General features: G+C 45.1%; 1 protein-coding gene across 6 annotated transcripts in view; it reads left to right on the top strand.

The window, feature by feature from the left end:
• LOC106569178 (zinc finger protein 521) overlaps positions 1–12,172 on the top strand; it is a 169,254-nt gene that overhangs the window by 27,512 nt on the left and 129,570 nt on the right. For all 6 annotated transcript variants that reach the window (XM_014140256.3, XM_014140254.3, XM_014140250.3 and 3 more), the window contains exon 3: positions 378–584. In XM_014140256.3, coding sequence (XP_013995731.1) covers positions 378–584 — 207 coding nt within the window. The remainder of the gene's footprint in view (positions 1–377; positions 585–12,172) is intronic.

Raw genomic sequence — 12,172 nt, 5'->3', positions numbered from 1 at the left:
GATGTATTAACAACACATATCCCCATCCGGCTAGTTTCATACACTGTACTTTGAGGACAAACACAACATCAAACCATTTTTAATAACATAGTGGTGTGTGTGCGTGTGTGCGTACGGTGGTGGCCCGCGGGTGAGTGTGTGTGTGTCCATGTCAGTGTGTTTCCATGTCAGTGTGTGTGTGTCCTTACTCGATATGTTATGCTTGAGTTACAGTATTCCAAAATGAACCTCCATCTTTATTACACTTTTTATTATTGTTTTATTAAAACTGGACTCTAGAGATTGTTTTTATTGTCACCCAGAGATAGCCTCTCCTCTCCACTCCGGGTCACTCAACTAACTGTGTGGTGTTGTGTTGTTTCCTGTGACTCCAACAGATCCAGAGTGCACCCTCGAGAGTGGACTGGAGGATGGTGAGGCTGAGGCCGGGTCCAGGCGTTTGAGGAAGAGGCTTCTCTCTCCAGAGGAAGGCGAGGAAGACGAGGACGAGGAGGCCGCGCTGCACAGCTGCGACAGCTGCCGGCAGGTGTTCGAGTCGCTGAGTGATCTCACCGAACACAAGATTAATCAATGCCAGCTGACAGGTAAACAACGCTCAGCCCACCGAGCTTCCCTTCCCTCTCCACCAGTCAGTTCTATCTCTCCCAATCCAGTCTCCCCACTGGAGAATACCATAGGCATCCATAGTGAGCTGGGTACTTCACCACACAGCCTGTAATTGACTGCAGCACTAGTCTACCTTAGATGAACATTGCATGCCATGAAATAGGTGGATTTCCAGTATGACACACTCAAAAAAACTCAATATTGTTTTTGCATGCATTACATGGATAGTTTCCATTCTCCTTTGCCATTACTACACAGACACACAACACAATGTGTATGTATGCACACAGCCACACTTCCTCTTACCGTACTGATCATTTGAGTATTTAGGCACCTCACTACACCACACCACACACGCCACTACATACTCCACCAAGGCACACAGTCAGATTCTCCAGTAGTCAAAGCCAATGTCATTGAGGTCTCACTGTAACCAGACCTCCTTGGTAAGTGGATCCCTACTATAGTGAGGTCCCTCCTCTTAGTGTGGAGGCATCGTCCATGTCTACTGGGACCCTGGGAGGAAGACGAGAGAAGGAAGGGTGCCATTGGCAGACTGTGTCATTGAACCTGAGATGGATAAACAGAACACTGCTATAAATACTCTGACAAGGTGGCTCAGAGAACTAATGATATGAGCTGCTGAAGGTTTCCTCCATGTGATTCTCATGGACTTGGTGTCCTCCTTTACCCTGTCCCTTTACCATCCTATACCGTCCTGTCCTGTACCATCCTGTCCCTTTACCGTCCTGTACCGTCCTGTCCCTTTACCATCCTGTACCGTCCTGTCCCTTTACCATCCTATACCGTCCTGTCCTGTACCATCCTGTCCCTTTACCGTCCTGTACCGTCCTGTCCCTTTACCATCCTGTACCGTCCTGTCCCTTTACCATCCTATACCGTCCTGTCCTGTACCATCCTGTCCCTTTACCGTCCTGTACCGTCCTGTCCCTTTACCATCCTGTACCGTCCTGTCCCTTTACCATCCTGTACCGTCCTGTCCTGTACCGTCCTGTCCCTTTACCATCCTGTACCGTCCTGTCCCTTTACCATCCTGTACCGTCCTGTCCCTTTACCATCCTGTCCCTTTACCATCCTGTACCGTCCTGTCCCTTTACCATCCTGTACCGTCCTGTCCCTTTACCATCCTATCCCTTTACCATCCTGTACCGTCCTGTCCCTTTACCATCCTGTCCCTTTACCATCCTGTACCGTCCTGTCCCTTTACCATCCTGTACCGTCCTGTCCTGTACCGTCCTGTCCCTTTACCATCCTGTACCGTCCTGTCCCTTTACCATCCTGTACCGTCCTGTCCCTTTACCATCCTGTACCGTCCTGTCCCTTTACCATCCTATCCCTTTACCATCCTGTACCATCCTGTCCCTTTACCATCCTGTACCGTCCTGTCCTGTACCGTCCTGTCCCTTTACCATCCTGTACCGTCCTGTCCCTTTACCATCCTGTACCGTCCTGTCCCTTTACCTTCCTGTACCGTCCTGTCCCTTTACCATCCTGTCCCTTTACCATCCTGTACCGTCCTGTCCCTTTACCATCCTGTCCCTTTACCATCCTGTACCGTCCTGTCCTGTACCGTCCTGTCCCTTTACCGTCCTGTACCATCCTGTCCTGTACCGTCCTGTCCCTTTACCATCCTGTACCGTCCTGTCCCTTTACCATCCTGTACCGTCCTGTCCCTTTACCTTCCTGTACCGTCCTGTCCCTTTACCATCCTGTCCCTTTACCATCCTGTACCGTCCTGTCCCTTTACCATCCTATCCCTTTACCATCCTGTACCGTCCTGTCCCTTTACCGTCCTGTACTGTCCTGTCCTGTACGGTCCTGTCCCTTTACCGTCCTGTCCTGTCCTGTCCTGTACCATCCTGTCCCTTTACCATCCTGTACCGTCCTGTCCTGTACCATCCTGTCCTGTCCCGTACCATTCTGTACCATCCTGTCCTATACGGTCCTGTCCCGTCCTGTACCGTTCTATCCCGTACAGTCCCGTCCTGTCCCGTATCATTCTGTACCGTCCTGTCCCGTCCTGTCGCGTCCTGTACCGTTCTATCCCATCCTATCCCATCCTGTCCCATCCTGTACCGTCCTGTCCTGTCCTGTACCGTCCTATCCCATCCTGTCCCATCCTGTACCGTCCTGTCCCGTACCGTCCTGTCCCGTCCTGTCCCATACCATTCAGTACCGTCCTGTACCGTCCTGTACCGTCCTGTCCCGTCCCATACCATTCTGTACCATCCTACCCTATACCGTACCTCACTGTCCCGTCCCGTCCTGTCGTGTACCGTCCTGTCCCGTGCTGTACCGTCCTGTACCGTCCTGTCCCATCCTGTACCGTCCTGTACCGTCCTGTCCTGTACCGTCCTGTCCCGTACCATCCTGTCTCGTCCTGTAGCGTCCTGTACTGTCCTGTACAGTCCTGTCCTGTATCGTCCTCTACCGTCCTGTCCCATGATGAGAAAAACTGTATGACACAAATTTCTTCTTGTCATTTTTGGGAGAGATCACCTAGTTTTTCTCTTAACAAGACAGGCTAGAAAGTTAACAGAATGAAGATGAAGATAAGTTCATGTGAAGAGGAAGACTTATTTTATGTTAGGAGTTTAATTGTGAGAGGGGAGCTACAGTAAGCATTGTCCTATCAGACAGCAATATATACTCTCCTCTGTTTATATGCAGACATAGTTTGATTTCATATTTTGCAATCCGCAACCAGCCAACCGAAGTTATAGGGCAGGACTGCTTCAGAGTGATCTCAGATTTCCAAACAACCAGTAAGATATCCTATATGAGTGTTACAAAGATTTTCCATTAGCAGGAAGCCTGTCTCACTGAATGGACAGTGTGTGTCTGCGTCTTTGTGTGCTCGCTCACCTGCTTGCTCACGTGTGTGGGCGCATAGACGTACGCTACCGTTCAAAAGTTTGGGGTCACTTAGAAATGTCCTTGTTTTTGAAAGAAAAGCACATCACAGGACTGATGGTTGCTGATAATGGGCTTCTGTACGCCTATGTAGATATTCCATTAAAAATCTGCCGTTTCCAGCTACAATAGTCATTTACAACATTAACAATGTCTACACTGTATTTCTGATCAATTTGATGTTATTTTAATGGACAAATTTTTTTTGCTTTTCTTTCAAAAACAAGGACATTTCTCCAGGTGGCGCAGTGGTCTAATGCACTGCATCGCAGTGCTAGCTGTACAACTGGAGATTCTGGGTTCGCGCCCAGGTTCTGTTGCAGCCGGCCGCGACTGGGAGGCCCATGGGGCGACGCACAATTGGCCCAGCGTTGTCCGGGTTGGGGAGGGTTTGGCCAGCAGGGATATCCTTGTCTCATCGTGCACTACTGACTCCTGTGACAGGCCGGGCGCAGTGCACGCTGATCAGGTTGCCAGGTGTACGGTGTTTCCTCTGACACATTGGTGTGGCTGGCTTCCGGGTTGGATGTGCACTGTGTCAAGAAGCAGTGTGGCTTGGTTGGGTTGTGTTTCGGAGGACGCATGGCTCTCGACCTTCACCTCTCCCTAGTCTGCACGGGAGTTGCTGCAATGAGACAAGACTGTAACTACTACCAATTGGATACCATGAAAAAGGGGTCAAATCAAAAGAAAAAAAAAGGACATTTCTAAGTGACCACAAACTTTTGAACGGTAGTGTATGTGTGTCAGTAGATGTGTTTATGTGTGTACTGCTTCACAAGCAGGAAGCCAATCAAGCGAAGTGTATAGGAGAGAGGGCCTAGCCTACTTTTCAAAAGGTGTGAAAATCTGTTGAATGTGCACTTGCAAATTATGACTTTCCTGGCTTGAGTGGAGCCCTCAGCCGTCTCCTCTCAATACCCACAACAATCCATCAAACAAATATTGATTCCAGCACATTATATTTGGCATACATATGAAATCATTGTACAAAGGCCATTTCATTAAAGGTAGAGTAGGAAAGAAGCTCATGCTGTACCATTGACTTCTAACAGTATTGCCGATTTCTAATAGCTCTTTGATTTGTTTGATACCTCACCTTTTTCCTATTATGTTTTGATTGGGAACAAAGGCAGGTATATTTCTAGGGGTACCTTTAAAGTGCTTTGAAATGTTTTCAGAATTTTCTTTTTAGCATTTTGAGCAAGACAATAGTCAAGCATGTTCTGACTCATAGACAGGGTCTTACATTATCTAGACGCGGTCACAATTAACAACTCAGGCATATTATTTATCCTATAATTAAGCAAAGGCCTTTATTAATGTCAATCTCACAGACAAATAAGACTTAATTGCTGAATGCTGCAGTTTGGCTTAGAACCCCTGTAAAACCTGAGCATTGTGCACGACCACTCTATAGGTATTCAAACACAGAGGGAGAGGAAAAATACACTTTGAGATACAGCAGACTAAGTGTGTGTGTGTGTGTGTGTGTGTGTGTGTGTGTGTGTGTGTGTGTGTGTGTGTGTGTGTGTGTGTGTGTGTGTGTGTGTGTGTGTGTGTGTGTGTGTGTGTGTGTGTGTGTGTGTGTGTGTGTGTGTGTGTGTGTGTGTGTTTCGGTCGGGAGTCTTCTTTCTATGTGGCTGGCATCCATTACCAATTAATCAGATTTACATCGACTCTCAGCTCACAGATGGATTCTTTATTAAAACCACGTTATAATCAACAACCAGCACCTACTGAATCCTCCACTTCTACAAATCAGTTTTTTAGGTTTTATTTTTAGGAAACCCATTCAGAGCTTGACTGGACCCAATCCTATTGAGAATTAGTAGGATTTTGTGGAAAATTTAGAAATTGATGTTGCAGTAGATATTCTTATTTATACTGAACAAAAATATAAACACAACATGTCAAGTGTTGGTCCCATGTTTCATGAGCTGAAATAAAAGATCACAGAAATTTTCCATACGTACAAAAAGCTTATTTCTCCCAGATTTTGTGCACAAATTTGTTTACATCCCTGTTAGTGAACATTTCTCCTATGCCGAGATAATCCATCAACCTGACAGATGTGGCATAACAAGAAGCTAATTAAACAGGTGCACCTTGTGTTGGGGACAATAAAAGGCCACTCTAAAATGTGTAGTTTTGTCACACAACACAATACCACAGATGTCTCAAGTTTTGAGGGAGTTCGCAATTGGCATGCTGACTGCAGGAATGTCCACCAGAGCTGTTGCCAGTGAATTGTATGTTCATTTCTTTACCATAAGGCACATCCAACATCATTTTAGAGAATTTGGCAGTACGTCCAACCGGCCTCACAACCGCAGACCACGTGTATGGCGTTGTGTGGGCGAGAGGTTTACTGATGTCAACATGGTGGGAGTTATGGTATGGGCAGGCATAAGCTATGGACAATTTATTTTATACCTTTATTTAACTAGGCAAGTCAGTTAAGAACAAATTCTTATTTTCAATGACAGCCTAGGAACTTCATATCTGGAACACCAGTGCAATTACTACAAAGTGGGTAAACTGAAGAAGTGTAATAATCTAAACTTGTATATTATTATTTCTAAAATATTGTAGACTGAATATTCACAGTTAAAATGAAGACTTGTTCCCTTTTTTAAAAAAGTGTTAAATTGCCTTGTTCAGGGGCAGAACAACAGATTTTTACCTTGTCAGCTCGGGGATTCGATCTTGCAACCTTTCAGGTTACTAGTCCAATGCTCTAACCACTAGGCTACCTGCCACCCCAATGAATGCATTTGCATTTTTTGACGGTAATTTGAATGCACAGAAATATGAATGCACAGAAATACTATGACGAGTACCTGAGACCCATTGTGAGGCTCATTTCTTTTAAGGTATCTGTGACCAACAGATGCATATCCGTATACCCAGTTATGTGAAATCCATAGATTATGGCCTAATGAATTTATTTTAATTGACTGATTTCCCCATATGAACTTTAACTTTTTTTTACAATCGTTCGCTACACCCACAATAACATCTGCTAAATATGTGTATGCGACCAATACAATTTGATTTGTTGTGATTTGAAACTCAGTAAAATCTTTGAAATTGTTGCATGTTGCATTTATATTTTTGTTCAGTTTAGTTAGCTTAGTAAATATATACCATGTACTGTCAACTTGAGGAGATTTCAGAATGCATGCAGACAGATATGTATACCCATGCAGGCACATTAGAGCTGGGCAGTATGGAAAAAAAATCCATATTGCAATAAATTGTAATTTTTTTGCGCTAGCTATACATCAGTGATAAATTATTTTTGAGGGGAGGTGCTAGAGCTGGCTGATATGGACAAAAAGTTATATAGCGATATATGTTACTCTTTTGCTTGATAAAAACCAATACAACCATTTTTTTATCGACAGTTGCTTTACATTAATGGCAAGACTCTAGATAATATTTTCCAGTGCCAATAGAGACAATAGAGATGGTTCAAAAAGTAAGCTATTTGATTTAACATATTCAGGAAATGCATGATTGATATTTTGATGTGCAACCTGTCCAAATAGGATCTAGAATTATCACATGTATTTTTGGCTCTTCAGAGAATTTGCAGACATCTTTGTGCATATTGGGCTATAGGCTATATTAGTCACCACCTGAGGAAGTGGGAACTCAAAACACTTAGCTAGATTGCTAACTCTAAATATTATATTGTTGCTAGATAGCCATGTAGGCTTATTGATTAATCTATCACTAAATGTAGGCTAATGTCACAACAAAAACTTCCCAGCGCTATGCCTAGGCTACTTGATGTACGACTATTCACTGCAACTGGCTCCATGCATCATACCAACTACAGCCTACTCTGGTTGTAAAGTGGTGCCATGAAGTCAGTATTAAAAGGTGAGAAATACATGATATACTCCCGGAAAGCTGTGACTCTCCTCTCTGGATCTAGAACAACAATAGTTTCTTTGAAAACCCTATTTTTCCCACAATAGCATTTTGAGCAACGGTAATGCTTTGTGCTTCACAGAATGCATCTCTCCATCCTCCTTCCGCACAGTGGGGAGAGGGAGTGAGAGTCAGCAGCCGACAGCAAAACAGGGACAGGCAGATACTTTCATAGCAGAGATCAACATAATGCAGAGGCTATTACTGTTGACCAAATAATAGTTTTAGAAACAATCTACAGGAACGTTGTGTAGAAAAATCACCGAAATTACAGACTTCGGTAAGAGGAAGGCAATGTCGGTGTCGGAAATCTTCGGTTTATCGTCCCAGCTCTAAGGCACATGCACACCACAAACAAATGCGTACCCATACCCACCGTCTCACTATCCCTTGGTAACTAAACCTAACAACACGATCTACAGTTTAAAGAACAAACCCTGGTGCTATAGCATACTGTTTCTCGGCCTACTAGACCACGCCCAACAGACGAGAGAGAGAGAGATGTAACATGTCACCCTGATCAATGGCTGCCATTGTCTCCCCACCGTCTGGCTGAGGTTTAACACCTCTCCAGGCACTTAAGCCGTGACCACTGCAGTGCGCTAAGGGAGCACGGGGGTATGGATTGCCTCGTGTCCCCGATGCGATCGGTGCTATTGATCGTGCTAATGCTGGACTGCGGAGGAAGGCAAGAGATAGCCTGGGAGAGAGGAGAGGCGAGAGGAGGGAGAGTGCTGCAGGAATGTGTCTCCAGAGACAGTGTCTTGGGCTGGGGCAGGGTTGTAGGAATGCTCCCCCGGAGGTAGACTTCCACTGTTCCAGTACAGGCTGGGGTGAAAGACAAGGCAGGGCTGGAAGAATGCTTCTCTGGAGAACCGAGAGTGGAGAGGGTTAGAGAGGCTGGGGCTGGGCTGGAGGAGTGCTCCCCCAAAGTGGCCATCTAACTCTGGGGCAGGACTGGAGGGGCTCCAGGGGCTCCGGAGGGAAGGGGGGCTGGGTGTAGGGGTAGATGGGGGAGGTGGGCGCGGCCCCCCTCCAGGCTCCAGGATGGCTGCGGATCAGGTTTCCGTGTTGGGATCAGCATCCTGCCGTCAGGGCTTTAGGCTGCCCAGGGGAGGAGACAGGAGAGAGAGGAGTTAGGAGGCAGCCTTTTATTCCATAGGCCTCTCTCTTTCTCGCTAGCTTTGTCTCTCCACAGTCTCAGTCTTCCATTGTCTGCTCCGGCTCGCATTGTTAGCGATTATGTTGTGGGAAAGAGACACCTATGGTTGGTCCTCAGTGTGGCATGGGTTTTCTTTTGGGCTGCACACACATGTTAATAGTTGAGATACATGATAGTGTAATGGCATGTAAGAAAATGTACACTTATAGTAGCCCTTACTGTCTTTTAATGTAAATAAGGACAATGGCACCAGTACTGAGTTTAATTCAAAGGTGGTTTGGTTTCACAACGGCTTACCTTGCCAGTGTCAATTTTATTCTCCTATACTGCTGCTGTGCTGGAGGCATTTGAATAGCACAGTGCACACAGTGCTGTCATCCTAGTGGTCATACTTTCATTACTGGCCCGCTCCCTAGAGAAACACCTTTTCTTGTGTCCTTCACTAGAGGAGAAGCACAGCTCGTCCCTCAGGAGAGATATGTGGCCTGCTATTTTAACCCTCTGTGAGATGACCTTTTTAATAAGTGTCTTTCTCTGTTTTCTTGCCGGCCACTGTGAGAGCAAACAGAGCATGTCTTCTGCTTCCCTCAGATAAAGAAATCAATCAGAAAGAGAGAGAGAGAGAGAACTGGGCCATATATGGATTTATATTATGTAAATTCTTCCCTTTTTCTGCTCTTGCCTGTGGAGATTTAGCGATGCATTCAACATCCGATAAAATACATTTTAGATTTATGAGAAAAATACAAATGAGGTATATTCATGTATTATGAAACAATGAGTTGCACTATTTCCTAGCAAGACATTGCAGGCAATACTGCAGCGATTTGGTGTGATTTGATAGGGACATGGGAACACAGAGGCATACTGTTCAGTTCTCTCTGTTCATGATTTAGCTCTGTTTATTGTCAAGCCTTTAGAAAGAATTTCATTACAGTACAGCTCTCTGAATATGTTCCCGTTGTCTGAATTCGTACACCAACATGTTGGTTCGAAGTAAAATAAGTCTTTGGGTCATGGAAACGTGGAAACGTTCAGTAATACCCACATCTATCATTAACTAGTTGCTGGCGGACCGTGTTTTGTAATAACTGTTTCCAGTAGGATCTCATTGGCAGACCTGGAGCTTTTTTTCCACACAGAAAAAAGGATGAATTGATCCAACGGCTGCTTTGCGGCTACCAAGAAGAACCCTCCGACAAAACCACAAAGACTTTATTTGCTTCAAAAGCCTTTAGCAGTAGACACCGATAGAGAGGAGACATGAGCAGCCCAGAATAGCCCAACTCTGAGCATTCTGCCGGTCATCAGAAATTATGCCATGTTTTTGCCTGGGTGTCTTGCGACAGCGTGGTACAAAGTGTGGCACAGTGATTGCAAGGCTTTGAACGGGGGAGAGGTGGTCAGGGGAGAAGAGCAGCGACTTCTGTCACAACGCAGCCACTGAAAAGAGAATTAGGTTGGAGTCTTTGCCGAGTTTGTGTGTGTGTGTGTGTGTGTGTGTGTGTGTGTGTGTGTGTGTGTGTGTGTGTGTGTGTGTGTGTGTGTGTGTGTGTGCGTGTGCGTGTGTGTGCCTGTGAGTATGTGTGTGTATAAAGTAGTAGATCTGACTCCTCAATGTAGCAGCCCCTTGTGTTTACTCTCTGTACGAGTGAGCCGGTAACATTAACAGGAGTGTCATTAGGATTTCAAGGCATATTATGCCCTCATGAGGGTGCCCTCTTCTTCTTTCCCCTGTGCTTCACACAGCACACGGTATGCACCGTATAAAGTATTTATTGGTCTTTGTCAGCCGAGCCTGGCAATTTCTGCACTAACACAATCCACATAGTAATGGAGGAGTGTGTTTGTTTGGGCCTGTGGATGTGGATGTGGATGAGACAGACGTCATCTGATGGCCAACCCTGACCAGCTCAGCAGCTCGGCTTCTCTCTGTCTCTGCCCTTTTTTTGGACCCACTTCACTTGTCTCTTTACCTATTGTTATCTCTCTGTCTCTCTCTGTCTCTCTCTTCATTCAATTTAACCGGTTTTATTGGCATGGGAAACATATGTTTACATTGCCAAAGCAAGTGAAATAGATCATAAACAAAAGTGTATTATACTCACAAAAGTTCCAAAATAATAAAGACATTTCAAATGTAATTTTATGTCAAAATACAGTGTTGTAATGATGTGCAAATAGTTAAAGTACAAAAGGTAATAAATAAACATAAATATAGGTTGTATTTACAATGCTGTTTGTTCTTCACTGGTTGCCCTTTTCTTGTGGCAACAGGTCACAAATCTTGCTGTTGTGATGAGTCACTGTGATATTTCACCCAATAGATATGGAAGTTTATCAAAATTGGATTTGTTTTTGAATTCTTTGTGGGTCTGAGTAATCTGAGGAAAATATATGTCTATAATATGGTCATACATTTGGCAGGAGGTTAGGAAGTGCAGCTCAGTTTCCACCTCATTTTGTGGGCAGTGTGCACATAGCCTCTTGTCTTGAGAGCCAAGTCTGCCTTCAGGGGCCTTTCTCAAAAGCAAAGAAATGCTCGCTGAGTCTGTACATAGTCAAAGATTTCCTTAATTTTGGCTCAGTCACGGTGGTCAGGTATTCTGCCACTGTGTACTCTCTGTCCAAATAGCATTCTAGTTTGCTCTGTTTTTTTTGGTTAATTCTTTCCAAGTAATTATCTTTTTGTTTTCTCATTATTTGGTTGGGTCTAATTGTGTTGCTGCTCTCGCTCTCCGTCTCTCTCTGTCTCTCTCCATCTCTCTCTGTCTCGCTCTCTGTCGCTCTCTCCGTCTCTCTCTGTCTGTCTCTCTCCGTCTCTCTGTCTCTCTCTGTCTCTCTCTCGCACACACGCACCAATACACACGCATACAACCATTGTGCGCGTACACACACACACACACACACACACACACACACACACACACACACACACACACACACACACACACACACACACGCACTCGTGCACACAACTGCACGCTTGCACTTTCCACCTGAGACTAAACATAATTTGTAGCCGGAGGGGCTAAACAACATGCTGTGTCTTTAACATTCATCCAGACAACCTCCTTTGAGATCGGATGGAGACAGAGGAGCAAGGTTGATAGGCTAATGTAATGGGAAGGATACAGATAATATCATGTAAGTATCCGTGAAATGACGTATTTGTATTTGCTACACTGTTGTGGTTTGCCCTTTTTTTACCTACGTCACTAGGATTATTTGACGGAGGCTTGGTCATGGTGTAGCAAGCTGACTCTCCATCTCTCTCTCCCTGGCCCCTACTCTGCCTGCTCTTTGTTCACTCTCCTACTCAGCCTCCAAGTCTTTTTCAGTGGGGCAGGCAGAAGAATGGCACATTAAATCTTAATAAGACTGCGTCTGGCCTTGTTGAATTGCAGAACGTGTTAAGCCGGTGCTTTCCTCCCCCTTGGCACATGCTCGTGGAAGTGGAAAACAATTGAATAAAAGAAACCGCTCCCTCGCTCTGTAGCACCAAGTGACTCTGGCTTCTAGTCTGAA

This window comes from Salmo salar, chromosome 14 (genome assembly GCF_965601325.2).
Source record: "Salmo salar chromosome 14, fSalSal1, whole genome shotgun sequence".
Taxonomy (NCBI): Eukaryota; Metazoa; Chordata; class Actinopteri; order Salmoniformes; family Salmonidae; genus Salmo; species Salmo salar.
This window is presented reverse-complemented; position numbering and strand designations above follow the sequence as displayed.